Source organism: Aedes aegypti, chromosome 2 (assembly GCF_002204515.2).
Source record: "Aedes aegypti strain LVP_AGWG chromosome 2, AaegL5.0 Primary Assembly, whole genome shotgun sequence".
Classification (NCBI taxonomy): domain Eukaryota; kingdom Metazoa; phylum Arthropoda; class Insecta; order Diptera; family Culicidae; genus Aedes; species Aedes aegypti.
In genome coordinates, this window is record NC_035108.1 from 179,262,862 (window position 1) to 179,285,248 (window position 22,387).

General features: G+C 37.4%; 1 protein-coding gene across 11 annotated transcripts in view; it reads right to left on the reverse strand.

Moving 5' to 3' along the window:
- LOC5577268 (elongation of very long chain fatty acids protein 6) overlaps positions 1-22,387 on the reverse strand; it is a 138,184-nt gene that overhangs the window by 90,191 nt on the left and 25,606 nt on the right. For 4 of the 11 annotated variants that reach the window (XM_021843286.1, XM_021843290.1, XM_021843287.1 and 1 more), the window contains exon 2: positions 14,677-15,021. In XM_021843286.1, coding sequence (XP_021698978.1) covers positions 14,677-14,849 — 173 coding nt within the window. In that variant the 5' untranslated portion in view covers positions 14,850-15,021. The other 7 variants (XR_002500194.1, XM_021843285.1, XM_021843293.1 and 4 more) reach the window with 6 other exon arrangements.

The window sequence follows — 22,387 nt, forward strand, 5'->3', positions numbered from 1 at the left end:
GAGCACACAGAAGATGCTGTCGTCGGCAAAGTTGCTCAGAAGGATGAGGACTTCCACAAAAGAAACAATTTGGTTTAGAACTCGACCACCACGTGGCTAATTTTAAATGAAAACAAATAAACAAATTGCTGAAAGAAATTCGTTAGAAACTCCAAAATGACCTAAACAGTAATTTAAGGAGAAATTTTTAAAATCATTGGATAAATAAATAAATAAAACTTACGCCTTGAGGAGTACTAGGGGTGTCTCTCCTAGGAGATAATTTATAAGGATGTCCCTGAAAAAAAATTCTGGGGCGTATCCCTAGAAGAAATAAGAGATAAAATTCCGAAAGGAACTCTTGAGTACATTTTATAAGAAACTTCCTACATTTTTTTACCCCTACTTAAAAAAGTGCACGTCATAAACTTTAATTTGAACGTAATCCTCTGCTGGAGTTGTGATTATCACCTACACTATTCTTCGCAAGTTAGAGTAAGTAGATTTGCGAGCATGACTTGAAGTATAAAGATGTGAATGTGTTCGGATAGTGATAATTATCAATATTGTTTTTGAGATAAATAAAAGTTTATAGTACAGTGAAACCTCCATGGGTTGATATTGAAGGGCCCATTGACTCATGTAAATATTGAGTGTGTGAATTTGATTTAACGTAAAATTTAGTGCTGAAGTAGTTGATTTGATTCAGAATCAATTAGTTTTGCGTAAGTAAAAATAATTAACAGGATAGTAACGACAACATAAAACATTCTTCTCCGTTAATTTCTGGACATTTCTTTAGAATCAGCATCTGCAGAAATTTCAACAAATCTCGCGTACAAGAATTTGCATAAAGGTTTTGTATTAAAACATTATTGCCAGGAAGAACTCAGAAAAACTTCGTCAGATTATCATGAAAGAATATTTGTAAAAAAAAAATTAAGCGATTTCGCAAACACCAATGAAAAAATCCCAAAAATTAAAATTTCTCGTAGAATTCCATAACAAAGTATTAGAAGAATCAAATAAGACTCATGTAGAACTTCGATAAGACCTTCAATAGATTTCTGGAACAATTGAATAAATGACCGTGGAGGAATTCATACATTAACTCGAACGAATGTTGGAAATATCTTATGGACTAATACTAGAAAGAACAGCTGGAGGAATTCCAGAAATAGCTTCATTGGGACGCATTATCAAAAAGTACTCTGAAGTGTTTTAAAAAAATCCTCTTGAGAAAATTCAAAATCATCCTTTAGAAAAAAAATCAGACTATTATTCCGTCAAATCCAAAAATAATAACTTGAGAAATACCGAAAACAGTTTTTAAATTAGATCGTAGAAGAATTCAATAAAAAAAGACCTGTGATGGAATTGCAAAAACTCTGAAGAATTCACTCCTGATAGATTTCTCCGGGAATTAATCCATCCTCAGGGAACTTTTCCAGGAATTATTGCATAGATTACTTCAAGCACTTCTCCAGCGATTCTTCCAAAGATTCTTCAAGCGATTTCTCCTGACATTCCTCTAATTAAAATAAGAGATTCCCCTAAGGATTCCTCCAAGAAGATCTCTACAGAGATTTTTGCAGAATGTCAGAGGTTTCTCTAAGGATTACTTAAAATATTTCCACAGTGAATTCTTCAGAAATTCCGCTGGTAGTCCCCTCAAGATTCTTCTAGGATTTATTCCTAAGATTTCCTCCAGGGATCGCGCCAGGAATTCTATAACGAAATATTCCAGAGATTCTACCATTCAATTGGGGATTTTACAAGAAATCATTTAATGAGTTCCTATAGAGATCGCTGGAGAAATTCTTGCAAGAGCCCAAGAAGAGATTCTCGAGGAAAGCTCTGGAGGAATTCCTTACAAAAATCCCCGAAAAATCATATATGCTTTTCAGTTACGCAGTCTTTATTTTTTTCAACGTTCTATTTATAATGATGGCTGCTTAGACGAAACTCATATTTCATTTATATATACAGTCAAATCTCTACCAGTTCATTCCTGAAACGATATCTACAGCAAACCATGTAGAGATTTTTCTGAAGCGATCCTTGGAGAAATTCCTGAAGAAAAAACTGGAGAAATCTCTGCAGGAATTCCTATAAAGATTTGCATAGAGAAATCTCTGGAGGAGTCTTTGGATAGACTCATGTACTGCCCATAACTGCATATTTGTAACATTCGACAAAAGTAGGCATTGAGTAAATGGAATACCAAGTGTACATTTCATGGCAGTATGGGAGGAAACTAAAATTCCTAAAAATTACCAGGAACTCAAGAGTGCTTATTTGAGGCTGATATTTTGTACAACTCATATCGCATACTAGGTGAATAGTCAGAAAATAATTCTGGTATAAATTTCATTGCTGTTACATTACGAGGCTCATTTATAATCTCAATGTTACTGTTATGCGGTTATAATTACCAATGTGATAAAACAACTTGGTATTTTTTTCGAATTTTCTAGAACAATCCCACAGATTTCAGTAAGTTGATCGAAAGTATTTATCATTTGATGACTCTCCATGGTATTAACTCCAATTTGTCAAAAATGTCGAATGTGGCTGTTAAGCAGTTATGGGCAGTGTAGGCATTCATGAAGGACTCTTGGAGACATCTTTGGAGGAATCACTGATGAATCCTTCGAGGTATCCCAGGAAGAATCGATGTAGAAATTTTGCTGGTGGAATCGCTAGAGAAATCCCAGGAAAAACCCCTGTAGATTTTTTGCTGGAGAAACCTTTGTAGATTTTTGTTGGATAAATCCCTGGAAGAATCCTTATAGGAATATTTAAATGGAAAAATTCTCGAAAAATCTAAGGAGAAAAATCTAAAGAAATCTATGAATAGATTTTCAAAAAAAAAATTATGGAGATTTTATAAGAGGATATGTAGAGATTTTTTTTAATGAAAACCATGGAGAAATTTTAGCATAAGTTCTGATAATGTTCTAACAGGAATTAATGGGAGAATCTCTAGAGAAATTTTAAGAAGAACTCTTGGGGGAATCCATGGAGTATTATTGGAGACCCAGTACGAATCCCTGGAGAAATTCTTGGGGAATCCCTGGAAGATTATCTTGAGAAATTCTTGAGGCGTTTCATGGAATTTCCTTGAGGACTTCGTGAGTTTTAGAACACCTGCAGAAATTCCTTGTGGAATCCTTGTAGAATTTTCTCGAAGAATCATCCCTGGAGGAATCCCGGAATAATTTCTGAACGAATCTCGAGAGAACTGCTTGGGGATATCTTTGTATGTATCGGTGGAGGAATCCTCGGAAGAAATTCTGAAGATATCACTAGAGAAACATCTTTAGTAATCTTTGAAGAAATTGTTTTAAGTGTTACTCCAAGAGGAATTCCTGGAGAATGCCTTGAAGATATCTGTGCAAGAATCCTTGTAGACACTTTCCTGGAGGAATCCTTGCAAAAGTCTGTGGAAAATTTTATAGAGGAATACCAGAAGAAATAACTTAAAAAAATTCTGGAGAAATTTCAAAGTATTCCTGAAACGAATCCTGGAGGAATCCTTGGAAAAATTCCTTTAGGAATCCCAATAAAAAACCTTTGCAAAATCTAATAAATAAAAAACCTTTGCTGGAAACCTTTGCAGAATCTCTAAAGAAATCCTTATACATATTTTTTCTTGTAGGAATCCTTTAAAAATTCCATGTCAACTCCCTGGAGGAAGATATTCCATGCATGGCGAACAAAAGTTCTTCCTGAAAGAATCTCTGGCAAAAGTCCTAGGGAACCCCAGAGGAAATCATTGTGGAGCTTAAGGTAAAGAATAGCTTGGATTATTTTCTGGTAAAATACTTGGAGGAATCTTCGAAGAATTTCCTGGAGAAATATCTGAGGGAGTCTCTGGAGATATTTTGAGGACAGAAGGGCATGGGTTTGTATTCCATCGGATAAGCTCTCGGTAAATAACTGTTGAATCCATCATACAAATCATTTAAGGTTACTGGACTTTATCCTTTGAATACCTCCGATGTGAACTACGACTTGAGATCCAGATAACTTTTTGGAGGAAATCCAGAAGGAAATACTGGTATAAAGTCATAATATTCCTCCGGATCCAATTAAAAACTAAAGTGCACATATACTGCAACAACTTCTAAAGAAAACTAGAAGTAATTTTTTTTTGCAATTTCATGACGTTATCTGTATCTGAACTCTTGTTGGAATTTTAGAAGTGACTACAATATAGTTCATATCATATCATAGAGCTCATTTTATATTATATACAATCGACTCTCCACAACTCGATATTCTATAACCCGATATACTCTATAACTAGACGGATTTTCCAGTTCCTTCAACTGTCCATACATTGTGCTCTCCATAAGTCGATATTTCTGTAACTCGATATCTCCACAAGTTGATGTTACGTGAGATGTGAATTTCTCTCCATAACTCAATATCTATTTTATTTTTTTTTATGTTTTGGGGAAACGTGATCTAATTTTTGTTTGAAGGTGAATAAATACTTACAAGTTGTAATGACATGAAAATGATAAAAACTATTGTCAGTAAAAATAACGTGATTTTTCGAGCACTTCGAAAAATGTTTTCAAATAATAGTTTGTAAAGAAATATCAACAGAATAATATTGATTTCTTGCAAAAATGATAATAAAAATATTGGAAATACAGAAATTTGTTCCTTCGATTTTGTGTCGGTATATTCTATTATTTGATAATTCTATAAGTCGATGGTCCCTTGAATATATTATGGAGAGTCAACTGTAGTTTATATCGTAACATATATTTCATGTCGGATCGTGTAGTTCATATCATATAAGAGCAATATAATGACGAGCGTCACAAGGAATTTACTACGCAGAATTAAAAAAAAAACTGAACAACTTTGGCGAAGATAAAACCTTCAAAAAAGAGTTCCTTCTGGAAATACATATAGACGCCAGCACCAAATGCTGGTTAAATTATAAAAGTATGATCATGACTAATCCCTTATTCTCTCGAACAATTTTACCGCAGACAGCATCCTTCTATAAGTAGGGTCTCGGGTTTTCAAACCCAAACTCGAATGGTTTGGGTCGGATTTGAAGGCAAGAATTTTTTTTTTTTCGAGTACGTCGGAATCGGGCTTGTAAAAATGCGGATTAAGGTGGACTTTAGTAAGAGTTATGATAAGAGTAACAATCGGAAAGCTTCCTTATGTATCAGAAACGATGAATTTATCTATTTTTAAAACTCGGTCTTTTCTTACAAAAAATGTTTAGGTTTCGAGTCAGATTCGGATTTGAACAGTGGATTTTTTTTTCAGGTTCGGATCAGGTCTGAGTACGGGTCGAGTCCGGGTTTAAAAAAATTAAGTAAGTCGGGTACGGGTCGTGTTTGGGCTCAAAAAATGTGAAACCGCCCTCTAATAATTAACCTCTATCGGAAATACAAATCGACGTCAAATCCACCGGGTGGTCGAATTCTAAACTGAACTGTAGCCCAAGTGGAATACCTTATTCTTTTGTGATGCGGACCCTAATATTGTGGTTGGTTCTCAAACATCTCACGCTGAAGACCTGGGATCAAATCACATCAGGTATCAGGTATCAGAAGGCCGGCTCCAGAGGCACGTTCCCCGCCATTTGGGAGATTTGTGCCATCGCCATGTTTGAGCCTATTTCATCATCTACCCGATGGGAGAGGAAAGGGAAGGGGAAGATGGGAGGAAATAGGAGTGGGGTCCCTTGAAGAGGGAAAATCGCATAAGCGAATTAAGAGCATGTAGCTCCATACCACAATGGGTTCGAACAGCGCCCTAAAAAGGGCACTGCAAAACGCATGAGCGTAAAGAGAGCCTATAGCTCATTACCACAGCGGGTTAAGAATAACAGAAGGTCCTGAAGATTCAGGTTACTGAAATCAGTTTCACCTAATAAGTGTTTACCAAGTAATTGGAATCGCCATTACGCGAGAACTTGACAGTTACATATCAGGTGATAAGAAGTTCCATAATCGGAATCACAACTATCACACACAAATGTATCAACACACTGAATATTTGCCATGTGATAGTTGAGTCAGCAGTGGCCAGTTAAGGTTGTAACCAAGCGACTGCAATTCTGCTTTGACAGATTTGTTAAATACTTAGCCACCTTTGGAGTGGCTCAGTAATGTACAGACATCCACTCGTCCCGCGAAGGGAGTTGTGGGGAACATTTTCTATAAGCAAAGTGACAAGCAATTTTGAGATCACTCAAAGCAAGGACAATTGTGTCCCAATTCACCGGAAGTGGGAACATCCAAATCACTAGGATTTCCAATGGACGGAGAAAATCCATGGAATTTGGTCACAACCAATTCACAGTTTGTGGAGTATAACAAATGCATAGTCTGCGAATTTACATTCTTATGTTCATATAGAGATGTAGGCGATTTCCTACAATAAGTAATCCAAGATTAGAACTACTTAAGCATTCCATCAGACTGGAGCTTCTCAAATTGATATCTGAGCTGCTCCAGATGATGTGATGAGTATCAGCATCACTGCCCACAATCAGCAGAAGGCCTTTTCATAGACAGTGAACGATAACTCGTTTGAAATCATCCATTGGGGATGGTTCATCATGTGGTAAATACACCACAAAACGAAAGACGTATTTCCTATTGAGGTCACATATAGAAATATCAATTGTGACAGCACATACATCTCTGGTTGTTAACTCAGAAATGAGTGTAGCGACGTCAGCGCTATTCACGAGCACGTATGCACGAGGCATGGCACGCGAGTATGCCATTTCATGTTTCTGAAAGTAGCAAAAACTGGGTCCACTAGGTTACCTAGATAAAAGTTCACAAAAGTAAGGTTTTTGAACTACCGCCACTTGAGCTGTACCATTTGCATGAGTCTACAAAGATTGATCGTTGCTGACATTTTATGCTGGAGATTGATCTAACTAAGCTATCCTAGCCGTAGCCACTACCCAAACTAGGCAGGATTAAGCTTTTCGCCATCTCAGAACGAAAAAGATCAGCAGCGAACAAAAACCAGATCGGTAGCTCTTAAAAGTCGCCAAAGGCGAAAAGCACAGATTACACTGCATAAAACGCATAATGCGAAACCATAGAGGTGAAAATTTAAACTAAATTACAATGTTTTAATAATCCCACCCTTATTTAGCCTCAGGCTTGAGACTGAAGAAGGGCAGCCGATTATCTCGGAGAAACACAAGGTCACCTGCACCATTGCTCCGGGTAGCACAGGAAGGGCATAATAGTGTAGAGGGCGCCCTGGAACTCCACAGGCTCCGTTTGCGGCTAGGTTTTATTTAGACCCCCCTAACCATTCATTCTTTGGCACGGTAAGCTTAAAGCCGTATGAATTAGGGGTCACCTGTGAGGTGGACTTTTACCACCGGAACAGGCAGTCCGTAGTGTTAATTCTTAGCCAGTTGAAACAACCGCTACCGACACTACGCGGCTATCTAGGCTGATCGGGAAAAGGAAGTTAACATTGATGATTAACTCCTGACGTGCCCAAACAGCCACTATCGGAAATACAAATCGACGTCAAATCCACCGGGTGGTCGAATTCTAAACTGAACTGTAGCCCAAGTGGAATACCTTATTCTTTTGTGATGCGGACCCTAATATTGTGGTTGGTTCTCAAACATCTCACGCTGAAGACCTGGGATCAAATCACATACCCTTGATGATCACTTTTGATATCAAAGCCGTTGGTCTCAAGATAAACTTGCTATGGGTTAAAAATCTCATTATAAGAGACAAAAAAATATCCTCTTGGGCAACTTTGCCAAAGACAGCATCCTTCTATATGCACACAATCTCCAGTAATCGCATAACTAGCTCTTACCGGAAGTTCATACTGACGCCAGCGCTACGCGGTAGTCAAGTTCTTAACTAAATTGTAACCAATGTAAAAGTCCTTATCCTCCTGAGCAACTTTGTGGAAGACAGCATCCTTCTAAATGACCCATAACGCGGGTACGTCACATTTTCGTGGTGCGTTATGGAGAAAAGATATACCAGTGAACCCTAGTCCTGACTGCTTCAAACGAAGAGAACCGGATGTTCGAGTAATGAAAGGAACACTTATTAGTCCTTATTACATTTTAAACCTTGTTGAAAGTGACAAGTCTCGATTTTCCCAGTTGCCGAGAATGATCTGATAATGATCGAGACAAGAAAAAATGGAGTCGAATTGAACAATTTGTTTCATTTGATTCTCTAGTTTGAAGAAGTAGGGACTATAATTCTGATGCACGGACAATAACTGTGTGCCACGCGGTGGTCGAGTTCTGAACTAAATTGTATCTCATGTGGAAGTGCTTATCCTCCTGAGCAACTTTGCTGAAGACTGCATCCTTCTATGTGCTCGCAATCTCGAGTTATCGCATAATTAGCTCCTACCGGAAGTTCATATCGACGCTAGCGCCACGCAGCGGTCGAGTTCTGAACTAAATTGTATCTCATATGGAAGTCCTTATCCTCCTGAGCAACTTTGCCGAAGACAGCATCCTTCTATGTGCTCGCAATCTCATGTTATCGCATAATTAGCCTCTACTGGAAGTTCATATCGACGCTAGCGCTACGCGGTGGTCGTGTTCTGAACTAAATTGTATCTTATGTGGAAGTGCTTATCCTTCTGAGCAACTTTGCCGAAGAAAGCATCCTTCTATGTGCTCGCAATCTCGAGTTATCGCATAAATAGCCCCTACCGGAAGTTCATATCGACGCTAGCGCCATGCAGCGGTCGAGTTCTGAACTAAATTGTATATTATGTGGAAGTCCTTATCCTCCTGAGCAACTTTGTCGAAGACAGCATCCTTCTATGTGCTCGCAATCTCGTGTTATCGCATAATTAGCTCCTACCGGAAGTTTATATAGACGCTAGCGCCACGCGGTGGTCGAGTTCTAAGCTAAATTGTATCTTATGTGGAAGTCCTTATCCTCCTGAACAACTATGCCGAAGACTGCATCTTTCTATGTGCTCGCAATCTCGAGTTATCGCATAATTAGCTCCTACCGGAAGTTTATATCGACGCTAGCGCCACGCAGCGGTCGAGTTCTGAACTAAATTGTATTTCATGTGGAAGTTCTTATCCTCCTGAGCAAGTTTGCTGAAAACAGCATCCTTCTATGTGCTCGCAATCTCGAGTTATCGCTTAATTAGTACCTACCGGAAGTTCATATCGACGCTAGCGCCACGCGGTGGTCGAGTTCTGAACTAAATTGTATCTCATGTGGAAGTCCATATTCTCCTGAGCAACTTTGCCGAAGACAGCATCCTTCTATGTGCTCGCAATCTCGAGTTATCGCATAATTAGCCCATACCGGAAGTTCATATCGACGCTAGCGCCACGCGGTGGTCAAGTTCTGAACTAAATTGTATCCCATGTGGAAGTTCTTGGTCCCCGAAGCAAGTTTGCTGAAGACAGTACATTCCTATATGGCCTGCATCTTATACAATTTGGTGATGACTGCAGATTTCTGGACTGAGTGTACTGAAATTCCACGTGGCCAACATGGTCCCCTTCGTAGCCGATTCCCGGTGGCCACTGGATCCGGAACCGGTATTCCAGGTAGTGATCAGAATCTTGAGGAGTATATCTTTCGAATGCGGCATAAATTTCATTATTCGGTTGATATTTCGCTGATTTATAGGGGTATACATTTCTGGGTCATAATGACCCCAGTATCTTATTAAGTTGTTTTTCTTAACATCCGCGGAAGGTTAAGAGAATGGCGCTGGAATTGAGCTGAGAAGGCAACAAATGCGGCACATGGTACGCTTTAAATCTGTAGTTTATCGGTATCGATTGTCGAATATTCTTAATTCACATGAAATGTTGGCAAGTTAAAAACATTAGCCACATGATTTGTGAATTTAACACGTTTCCTTATAAAAAAAAAGTATACATGTAGGAAATTAAAAGAGACATGTTAGCTGAATTTCAGTTTAAACTGCAAATGTACGTTCTTCGCTACAACGATACATACAAATTTTACAGTGTGCTACTTCCAAGACGAATGTAGCAGAGATTACAAGCAGCTCAAAAATGCTGTGTATCGCGGACCATGTTCTTATTAAAGCGCATTAAAGCATTAATTGTGGTTAGAATGATTAATTTATGCGACGTCTTGGTTCAGCAGAGGATGTTATTTTTAGTTAAGCATAATACTACCGTGAATCGTGGGAGGATAGATTTGTAAAGAAAAATATCGTTTAACCCTGATGTCATATATTGAGTAAATATTGAAAACGATCCTAAACGATTTAAGATGCTTTAGCATCACATTCAGACATATCTTTGATCTGGGACAATAACTAGTTGTTACATAAACTAAGAAAAGGGTTTCAATGCATGTAGTAGCTCAATGCTTCAATAAGTTTTCTAATTTATTGTCATTTAATGTATAATTCAGTGATCTACTTATGAAAACTTTGATTCTAAATTTGAAACACCCTACTGTTATTTTCAGCACGATAGTACTACGTACCGTTATTAACGAAAACCTTTCGTAAAACGAACATTTGTCTTATTTTTTTTGTAGGTTGTCTATTTTCTGCTGCTGGTGATTGGAGAGAGGTATCTAATCATGAAGCTTGCACAAAATGATTTCAAATCATCATAGACGAACATAAATCGATGTAGTAGTCTGCTATTAAGACAAAACGGCTGCAGTTTTCCGTATAGTCATCATTTTTCATTACGATCTTCCGACTTGGAACTTGATTGTGTTCTATTATTATTGCAACACTTTCAGCATCGTTCAAATCGTGCATAATATCGTAAGTAAAGTGAGGATGATTCACACATTATGTAGCTCAAAATCCTCTGTTATTGTAACGCTTTTTGTATGGATCCTGTGAAAACTTTGTGTGAGGATTGTCATGCTTTTCAATGCTTCCCTTGGAGTTTTATATATTTTTTGCAAGACCACTGTTGTGCAAAAATTGGCTATTTGAGATTTTTTAAACACCCACAGTTTTTCGAAAAATGTCAAAAACGAAAAAAAAAAAATTATGAGATTGAATATTTTGTCCGAGTAAATGAATGAAAAAGTAGATACACCCAAAAAAAAGTAAACTTTAAGTAACATAGGAAAATATTGTCTGATTCGGACTTAACAACAGCACGATGAACGGCATGAAAATAGCCTGATTTAGCGCGCACACTCTTCTCTCAGTGAGTTTTGCGATATCTTCTCCCAGGACATGTCTAGACCCTGTTCCAATTCGCACCCACATGTTCTAATTCGGACCACCCTATTTGATCGTTTTTGCTATGGTAGTTATAAAATATTACTCCGATTTATTTGGTATCAAAGCTCATTGAACTTCTTTTATAAGCGCAAGCATAAAAAATTAACTCAATGCGTAAAAATTTCAATTTAGTTCGAGTCAGAACTAGCTCAACTAAAATGTGAATTTCATTAAAAAAGAAACATGGGTGAAAACCGAAACTGGTTCAAAATTGAATACAGTTAACACTCCTTAACTTGTTTTAAACTGATCATCGTGTATCGTAGATATCGAGATAAAGAACACATACATTTTTTTTAATTTTGGGGCTTTTTGTTATTTTGAAGGGAAAAAAGCCATTTTAGGTTAGAATATAGTAAAATTTCAGCATATTGAAACATGGTATGAAAATATCTGGTTTAAAAGGTGAACATGAAAGGGAAACAGAAAGAGACAGCATCGAGTTTCGGGACATCAAGTTGCAGAAGTATCGACACACATTTTGGGTACGATATATTAAAGTGATTATAAAACGAAGTCAAACTTCAAATTTTCAAGTTCAAAAAACATTTTATCGGGTAAAGGAAAGTTAACTGTACTGTTCTCAGCACTCGTAAAGGCTTTTTTGTATTATATTCAGGAGTTGAATCCTGTGAAAATTGAGAGAATCTCTCGCGTATCGCTCTATGTAACTATCATAATATGCTGCACATTGTGAGAGACTGTTTATCGTATACTGCTACAACTTTCATCAGATTGGGGGGATAGTAGTGCATGATAAAACCCCTCTAAACATGCTCCAAACCTGGGGGACACTATTGCTATTGGAAGTTCGTGGATTGTTTATCGTGCCAGTAAAGAAAAACACCTACCCCCAACGATAAACAAACGAGAAAAATGGATTTTATCATCGCTCTCTCTTCGGGCCTCTCGTTCGCTGCTTCCATTTATCAGACTTGTTACAACTTGCGATACATTGTAGATCGTGGACCGGCACAGATGGGATGTTTTTCTTTGCTTGCTTCGATCGTGCTTCATACTCAAATGAGAGCTCGAATTCTGCAATGCCTGATCATATTGTTAAACTATTTTGGAAAGCTGTAACCAAAATAGGCTGTGGTATTGATGGAGATGCTTTTGAAGTAGCTGGTTTATTGATTCCTTTATGTTTTGGTGGTCTACCGTATTTCATATTTTTTTTTCGAAGACTTTTTTTGACAGCACATACAAAGGCACTATACATCAATACAATTTTTGTGAGTTTTTACCAAGTCGAGAAGGCTTTCGCGGGGTGGAGCTTATGAAATAGACTGTGGACTCGTTGAAAATCCAGGGGTACGTATTAAACCAACATACGATTTGTGCTTTTCGAACTAGTTGAGCACAAACAGTGCATGGACATATAAAAACCATATGGTCAGATGAAAGCCTTCGGAGATTCCATTACTTAAAGAAGCTTGGAAAAAAATGCTAACCAACAGTACACTAGAGCACTTCAAAACAACAAACTAATATAAAAATCAAACGAATTAACTCAAAGGCGTCAACTTTATTGTGTTAGATCCAAGCCAGACGTTGGCTAGAAAAATGGTACACATTAGCTTTACAGTAGCGCCAGTTTTGAAAAATGCTTGATGGTTCGAATTAGAATAGGGTTCGAATTGGAGCAGCTTCCCCTATAAAAACTTCATGGGAAAAAATCAAGGGAAATGCTCACCACGGATGTATCATTAGGCAGCCATTTATCGCTCATTTAACAGCATTTCAACATTCTGTAAATTTTTCAATTTGATTTCAATTCAGGAAAAAAAAGGGAAATGTGGAAAATGTATGTTGATACCGAATAATATTTATGACATTGCACTAGTCAACTTCTACGCTAAAAGCCAAGATTATTTGCTTTCTGCTGTATAACAGTTGAATTGAAGAAGCGAATGCTGTAAAAAATGAATTCTTTTTAAGGTGAAGATGAATCGAAGCCAAACCTCAAATTTTCAAGAGCACGAATCTGGAGAACCGAATATCCGTTCAGACTGAAAACTTAATCGATTGATCACTAGCTGGTGGTGACTAATCGATTGAGTTTTCAGCTCAAATGGGTGTTCTCCAGATCCGTGCTCTTGAAAATTTGAAGTTTTTCTTCGATCCATCTTCACCTTAAAATCGAACGATTAGCGTTAGTACGGCTGTAACGCAAAGGTTAATAAAATTTAAAAAAAAAAAACATTTTTAACTTATTGGGCTTGCTTAACGTTCAACGCTCCGTCATCGTAATCATCGTCATCATCAAAACTTGAAATACAGTTTTTCTGTTCAAATCTAAAAATTATTCGATGAAAATGTGTTCACTGTGTTTCGGTTGGAGAATAGAATACAGTTAACACATTTTTCTGTACATTTTCTTAGTTTTGAACGAAAAAACTGCTTTTGAAAATTCCGAAATCGATGACGGATCCTGCCCCCTTAATATGATTTGTACGAAAAGCTTGGATGGATAGAAAAAAAATGTGTTTATGGCACTTTATTCTTGGGGAAAATGGAATTCATTATAGCCTCGTGCACCATGTCCCTGGTTTTGCAAAAATTATAAGACACATTCAGAACATTGTTATCAATCTTTATGATTGTCCATTCGTCTCTTATAATAGCGAATAAGTGTCAGAGGCGTCTACAGAACAAACGAATAACAATTTGAATTGTATGTACATGACAAGATATGGGTAATCTATTCAATAGGTTGAGCATTTATATCGTCGATAGACCAAAAATGGTTGTTTTTATCCGTGAAATCCGCAGCTGATAGCAGGTATAACTTCCCCAGCTTGATTTGAAAATAATGGCACGTTCCTATTTAAGAGCTTTTGGTCACGCTTCGTTCATTACGGGGGACATTGTGAGAGCAATCTAAAGCATGACAGCAGAGGTGTGCCATCATCCGAATAAAATAATCCTATTTCTTATCGGTGCCAACGATGATTGGTAAACACATAATAGCTGTGTTCAATGACTTTGATCGAACTTGCTCGGGGTTGGTTGTACTAGCTCGTATTTTTTGTCAACAAATAACTGTCAAAGCTACTTCGAGCAACTCCAAGCTGCTTTCTCAATGAACGCTCCTTTTGCTCTTTTTACTAATTTACCGGAATTCCACGTGAAAAAAAAATTCGCGCACTTAACAATCCGTATCGCTTGGAATTTTGCTTTTTTTTCTTAATGTTTACGTTTTTAAACGTCAAAAACACGAGCTACTGCGAGCTGGTTGAACTAGCTCGGACTCTAGCTTCCAACCTGTTTCGAGCGACTCGGAGTTGGTTGGACTCGGCTCAATGAACACAAACCCGAGCGACTCGAAGTAGGTTGGAGTGGCTCAATGAACACCAAAAGCTGACTCGCAAGTGGTTGGAACCAAGTGCGAGCAGCTCGTTGAACACAGCTAATGATTATTCGTCCACTTACCTTGGCCTATTTTGCATAAAATGCTGTCCTCCGAAGATCACCGCCATGTAGATTCCACAGTAGTAGAACACGTAGGTCCAGTTCTTGACCATCCAGACACGTGTATCCTGATGAATGAACTCATTTTCAAAGTCGAAGATGTACGAATAGTTTGGCGTGATCTCGACATTCATTTTCGCTGCTGCTGCTGTTGCTGCTGAAGTCTCAGGGATGCGTTGTGGAAACTTTTGTGTTGGTATCGATGCTCTATTTTGATAACACAGCGGTTACCAAGCTCTGCAGAAGGAATTTTCTTGTATCACTTTGTAATTAAGCCACGCTTAACGATTCAATCACAACCCCGAGCTTTGGAAAGAGAATACAAAATTTTTGTTTTATACTGGCTGCCTACACATATTATCCAACTTGTATTCGGCACTCGCATCAGCAGTTGGCGTGTTGATATAAATACACAATAGAGCTGTCTTCGTGCCACTACAACCACATACTATATCTTTCTTTTTCTCTCGAATCGTTTCTAGGGATTTTTTTCAATGCCGGGGATGCCGGTTTAGTATAACAATTTTTATATAACCGAAAAAGAATCTATATTTCTTTAAATTAATGCATAGTTTCGAAACCGTTTCGATACGCACCTAAATGCGTGTTACGAATACAGTGACGAACGAAAGCCACGACCAAAGGATTGCACATAAATTTATTAATCGATTTCACGTTCAGCCGAGCTTAGGCTTATAGGCATCCACCGAGGAGATGAGTGTTTCGCCTTTCGATGTCGGAGAAAAAAGAGAGAAATAGTGGTGATTTCTTCTTCGTAGTCTTCTTCAAACGTAATCACAGTCGTAAGGTAGCCTTGGATAAAACTTATGTCACACACGCGATCACTTTTTCATGTTTGGCATTGGAGAAATTTCTCGCTTGTTGTTAGACTAGTTTTCGTAATCGTCGAGTTCACTTTTACAAAAATGCTTCCTAGACCACGATGTTTGACCTTGTCCACTGAAGCACACTACAAAAGCTCATAAAACGGGAGAATCTATCCGCACAAATACCACTTTCCCTGTGGAAGCAGCCGGAAATTGACCGGGGATTGTTCACAATTCTTAGAGTTATGAATCATTGCCATAAGGAAGTACTTCACACTTTTAGTTATTAAAAATTAAAACCAAGATAAATTTGACCACTATGAAATCAGAAAGGATTGAACAATTACTTCTACTAGATGCAGGTCCTCAACACTCCTGCGACGTCGAAAACGGTGTGGAACCTACACTCGGTGAGGTTTACAGTTGTACGGTCGATAACTGACTGGAAGTTGAATGGGCCGAGCCACAATTTTAAGCTAACACTGCTTGCTGCTGTTGCTCGGTCACGCTGTGTTGCGAGGGTTTTATAAAACTTTTCGATCATATCACATGCGTTCAGTTCCAGCCGGAGTAGATTTACGAGAGGGAGAATTTGGTCCAAGAGAAGCTCTCCGACTCAGACGTTCGCTAATCAAAAGGTGGCTACCAGATGAAGTGCACCGTTCGACGATGATTCAGAGGGAATCTGTACTTTTCTATAGGTAGATAGGTAGGTAGACACCTGGAGAGTAACTGAGCACAGAGTGAGCGGTTGCCCGCGGAACGCATTCCAAAGAGTAGCGTGCTGCAAGTACGCATACATACATGGGAGGCAGACCATGCTTTGACATAGGGTGGATAAGAAAATACATCAATTTTTGTCTTGGCCAGTAAGATGACAAAAATACATCAATTTTATTCAATTAACGCCCCTTCTGGGACTGAACCTGCTTCTCAGCTTTGTGTTCTTTGTGCACTTTCACAGTTATGAAATGAGAGCTTTCATTGCCATTTTTGCCTGTGTATATCGTGTTGTAATCGGAAAGATACTCTAAATCATTAGTAAAAAAAACCCTCAACATGAGAGATTCGAACCCACGACCCTCAGCATGGTGCTGCTGAATAGCTACGCGTTGTTCTTGGCCCCTATAAAACATGTAAAACAATAGACGGTTGGTTAGGGTTATTGCGGAAATGGTCCAAAAACTGCGAAATTTGAAAACGTCAGACGCTTAGGTATAGGTATCTTAAAACAGTTTCTTATAAAATTATTCATTCATCATTTGAAATTTACAGCAAGCAAACGATCAATAAGTGACTAATCGATCAAGTTTTCAGCTTAAATTAATGTCTTGTTCTCCTGATGTGTGTTCTTGAAAATTTAAGTTGTGAATTCGACATATCTTCTTCTTCTTTCTGGCGTTAGGTTCCAACTGGGACAAAGCCCGCTTCTCAGCTTAGTGCTGTTATAAGCACAGTAAGATATTAACTGAGAGCTTTCTTTGCCTGACCATTTTTGCATGTGTATATTGTGTAACTGGTACGAAGACACTCTATGCCCAGAGCCCAGGGAAGTCGAGAGAATTTCTCTTACGAAAAGATTCTCGACGGGCTGGATTCGAACCTACAACCCTCAGCTGCGCATTTACCGCTACGGCTATATGGGCACTGATTTCGATATGCGTTGACCTTAAATAATGAGTGCTGCGCAAACAACGGTGCGATAACAGGTCCTCAATGAATAAACTGAACGTACATCACAAAACGAATCAAATTTAAAGGCTACACGTAAATTTTAAACTCCTTCGCTTACTGAAATTTCCATTTGTAATGCAATTTTCAGCAGAATACAATGAACAAATTATTACGACTATTCAAAAATCTTGTTTCATTTGAACAGCTTGTGGATCACATTACATTAGTATTCAAAATCAGCTCACGGACCGCAAAACTTCGGAAGTCTATCTAAGCTACATTTGGATGCACGCACATACATTAGCATCATAGCGTTCAACCATTCTTCGTCTTTTTTGTTCCTTACATTCGTTTTCAAGTTTGTCAACGAACAGAATCTTTTAGCGCAAGTCACAGTAAGAAGCATTGCAACTATAATTAGCAGTTTGTCGAAGGCAAATCAGCATTGCAGATTGTACACAAAAATTTGTGATTTTTAAGCTGAGCAACGGCACCACCATCTGCCATAGCACAGCGTAACAAAAAAAAAACCTTTTTGGCGTGTCTTAAGAATCAAATTATGTGTCTCTAGTAGACTTGGGATAGCTAATCTGATGCCGTTCTCAGAAATGTTTCAGCACGTCATAATTTTTAACTGCAAAGGTCGTCATTGGTTTATTGATGTTTAAATAAAATTTAAGGCATGATTCAATAATTTTTTTAGTCATCTAATTCACTAAGCATGCAAAATAGGACTTAAACTTTAATTTTAGATGTGATTTGGTTAAAATTTCCAACAGCCATTATCTCACAAACTAGACGTGCTATGATATTTTTGAAAACGACAATAGATTCATAGCGGTATTTTGGTGCTTCAGAGAAAAACGTGTTCCGCAATGTAATCTTTCCTAGGATTTTTATTTGTAATCATTGAATTGCTTCTCCGGAAATTAAATGCTATCTAGAGGTCTTATGATTCGGCTAAATGCTGATCCAAATAAAAGATTTTTCAAAACATCCAATTTTGCATCAAACAGTTTTTTAATAAGTAGATATCGATATGCATACATAATTACATATTTCTTTGAAACAATCTTCTCTTAAAAAATCTGTAGCTTGTTTATCAGAAAAAGCAAGTAAACTGCGTTTTATCAATTCCTCTTCAAATTAGAAAGCCACAACTTATAACAACATAATTGTTAATACAACTGACTGCTCCGGTGTTTTTGGATTTTAGTGTTGAATTTTTTAAAATATATTCGATAATTCTTATATTTTTTAGGACCCTCCACTAAAAAACTGCACAGCAACTGTTGAAGTTGCTCTTTCGTTATATGGATAGCCGTAAAGTTCAACCTTCTACCACTACAAGGCATTTCAAGGGCTTTGTGATACATATTTGAATAGTTCGATATTCGGGCACTAGATGGTGCATGGGGCCCAGATAGCCGTAGCGGTAAACTTCCCAGGGCATAGAGTATCTTCGTACCTGCCACACGATATACACATGCAAAAATGGTAATTGGCATAGTAAGCTCTCAGTTAATAACTGTGGAAGTGCTCATAAGAACACTAAGCTGAGAAGCAGGCTCTGTCTCAGTGGGGACGTAACGCCAGAAAGAGAGAGGGAGAGAGAATGGTGCCTAGTGAGCTTGAATATTTCAAAATCTTGTATATCAAAAAGTTAATAATTTGAACTGTAGGTATTTCCGGCAAAAAAATCGTTAATCTCTCCGACGTTGTACAGTTAGTATAAAGAAAGTTGTGATTATCACCCTCATTCTTTTTACGGCGAATCTAGCTTTCGATCGAATCATAACGGAAACAGAAATATGGGTGTATATCTGGACTGAACAAAAATGGGTAAACCTTATTTTCAACTTAGCCAAAAACACAAGTCTTCTTCAGGTCTACAATAGGTAATATGTGGAATTAAAATATGCAATGCTCACTAGCGCCCTCTGTTGATACAATTCGTAGTAAACGCAAAAGAATCGTATGGCTACACCTTAGATATCTGAAAAAGATTATAAATGTGGAATATTTAATGCCTTTTAGCGAATTCTAGTTGCATAGCATCAAACTAATTAAACATGCAGTTCATATCTCTTGCACTAACGAATATTTTTCCGAAACCACCAATCGGGCTAAATTGTGGGATATTTGAGTTTAAAATATGTTATGCTTACTTATGTTTTCTTGTTTATCACTAATGACCAAGTGTACAGAAAACACCCTTTCTATTTAATGTGCGTCCTGCGATACATGAAATTTGAAATTTCTAGTGTCCATTAGTTTCAAAATATCAAACTTAGGAGCAAATGGGCCATTAAGGAAATGTTGATGAAGATGCTGAACATACAGTGCTGTTCTGAATAATAGCAGCGCATGTCGATTTTCATACAAAATGCTCAACTTTGACATGCTGTAGTTTTGTTCCCTTTCAAGCAATCGAGTTGAAATTTTCTCCACAGAACTACAAATATGCCCAACTTTGTAAACACAAAATTTCTAAGCCCCTGCCGGAAAGTGAGATACTAGGTGAAATTGTTAAAAAAAATAGCAGTTTTAAAATTTTGAATTTCGGCTTGACATTATAGTTTTAAATTGTATCTCACTTACCATTGGAACAATCTCCTCCTGCTTATCAAACCTACACCTAAACCGAAAATGTTTAAAATATTTTTTTTTTTTTTGGTAGCGATAGGGGTAGTACTGGCACTCTTAATCTGCCCTAAGCTCCTTCCCAGCATTTGCTTTTATAAGCCTCTATTGCGTTCATCACACAGACGTTCCTAAGCAATGTTGCTCAAATGGTCACTGTGTACCCTAGCAGCAATCAGCCCTTACCGTAGTTTTGCAGTCTAGTACTTTAGACTACTATCAAACTATGATAAGGCCTGAAATGCTACTAGAGTGGTTAAAGTGAAGAACGAAATAGTTTTATTAAAAGGTCCTCATTCCCCATTTCATTTCATCACTCACTATCGTCACTTTTATTTTCGACACTATCACGTATTTCACCGATTATCACTCATCAACTTTCGTAATACACTTCAGATATACTTTCCATTACCTATATCACTTTTCACATCACACCATTTTTATATAAATTCATTGTTATTATCATTTACTATCTGTTAGCATTACTAAGTAATTAAAAGATATTCAATTTAAATATTTAATTATTTTTGTTGCTGTAGAGTCATTACTATTCAAACTACAATTTAGCACTATTAACAAAGTTACAGTAAAACAAAATCACTTCGATCCATTTTTCTGCACTCGCTGTCATTATTAACACTTTTATCATGCATGTTTGAAGAACTAGGCAATAATGTTTATATTCAGAGAAATGGTTACAAAATGTATTATGGACTTTATTAAATTAGTAGAGTTCACATCATTATACATCATCATTATTATATTTCTAACAAAACTATCAGAATCATTTCCAATTTCATTTTCAAATTTTCATCACCATAGATTTTATTATGAACACACCATTAGCACCAACACAATCACTAAATTTAATAACAAGTGTTACGCGCAGCTCCACCAAACTTCCATTATTATATTGCATTATAAAACGATTGATCACACGTTAGCTTCGAAACTTAACAACCATTACTGATTAGTACAAAGGATGCTACAGCTCGTGGTAAACGAACTGAACCATCAACAACCCGCACTGGTTTATAAGTAACTAATGAGCCCTGGCGGTCCCTCCGTTCGAAGAGGACCTGATAATATGCCGAAACATATTAACAGATCCTCCGCCTGAATGCAGCCGTTTCATGATAAATCATGAACCGTTAGAGGTGTGCCAAAGTATTGGGAAGGTGATATGTTTCACAGACGGATATTATTATGGTGCACCTTCTACTTTGGCACCGTCAAACCCTGTGATCGTGGCCAGGGAAAATGTTTAAAATATTTGTAGAAGAAAAATTTTGAAATGAAAAACTGCTATTTTTTCGAAAAATTTCACCTAGTGTCTCACTTTTCGGCAGGGATTCAGAAAAAACTGAAATTTTGTAGTTACAAAATTGATCATATTTGTAGTTCTGTGGAGAAAATTTCAGCTCGATTGCTTGAAAGGGAACAAAACTACAGCATGTCAAAGTTGAGCATTTTGTATGAAAATTGACATGCGCTGCTATTATTCAGAACAGCACTGTATTATGGAATCTTCGGATTTTTGTCAGACTTCCAACAATTCTTAGATTAATACACTAAATCCGCATGATTTCCGTTTTCTTATAAAGTTTCCGAATGCACTAAATATTAGAAAGACCTTTCCGAATAATGCCAGATTGGGTTCTCTTTTTCATAAAGATTACTTGGACTAACTTATAGTCACTTGAGAAATCTTTCAAGACAAATTTGAGCGAACGTTCAGTTCTGTCGTCATATGTAAAAAAAATATGCTTCTTCTCTTCAAGATGTTTGAGAAGAAGTTCGCGATCTTTAAGAGTGTCCGGCAAAACGCGACAGTCTCCTTTCTTTGCGATTCGGAAGTTTGATCGAAGACAAATCAGCATTTCCAGATTGTATACAAAAATTTGTGATTTTTAAGCTTAGCAACAATACCACCATCTCCCATAACACAGCGTAATAACAATGACATTTTTGCGTGTCTTACGAATCAAATTATGTGTCTCTAGTAGATTTGGGGTAGCTAAATCTGATGCCGTTCTCAGAAATGTTCCAGCGCGTCATAAATAATTTTTAACTACAAAGGTCGTCAAAGGTGTATAAAACACTGTTTTTTATGTTTACATAAAATTTAAGGCATGATTCATTATTTTTTTAGTGATCTAATCCACTAAGCATGCAAAATAGGACTTAAGCTTTAATTTTAGATGTGATTTTGTTGAAATTTCCAACAGCCAGTATCTCACAAACTGAACGTGCTATGATATTTTTGAAAACGGCAATAGATTCAGGTACCATTAATTAAGTAAATTGCGGTTTTTTGGTGCTGTATGTATGTAATGTGATTTAGAGTCACCACCAGTAGTGTGGGACAAAATTTAGATTCTCGCTCCAGTCCACTTTTAGGTCCCATAACAACTGTGCAAAATTTCAGCTCGATCGGTGAAACTATATTTACGCGCTAGCCGTTCAAAGTTTGTATAGGATTTAATATGGGAAAACTTACTTTTGCAAAGAAAAATCGCCAGAGCTCA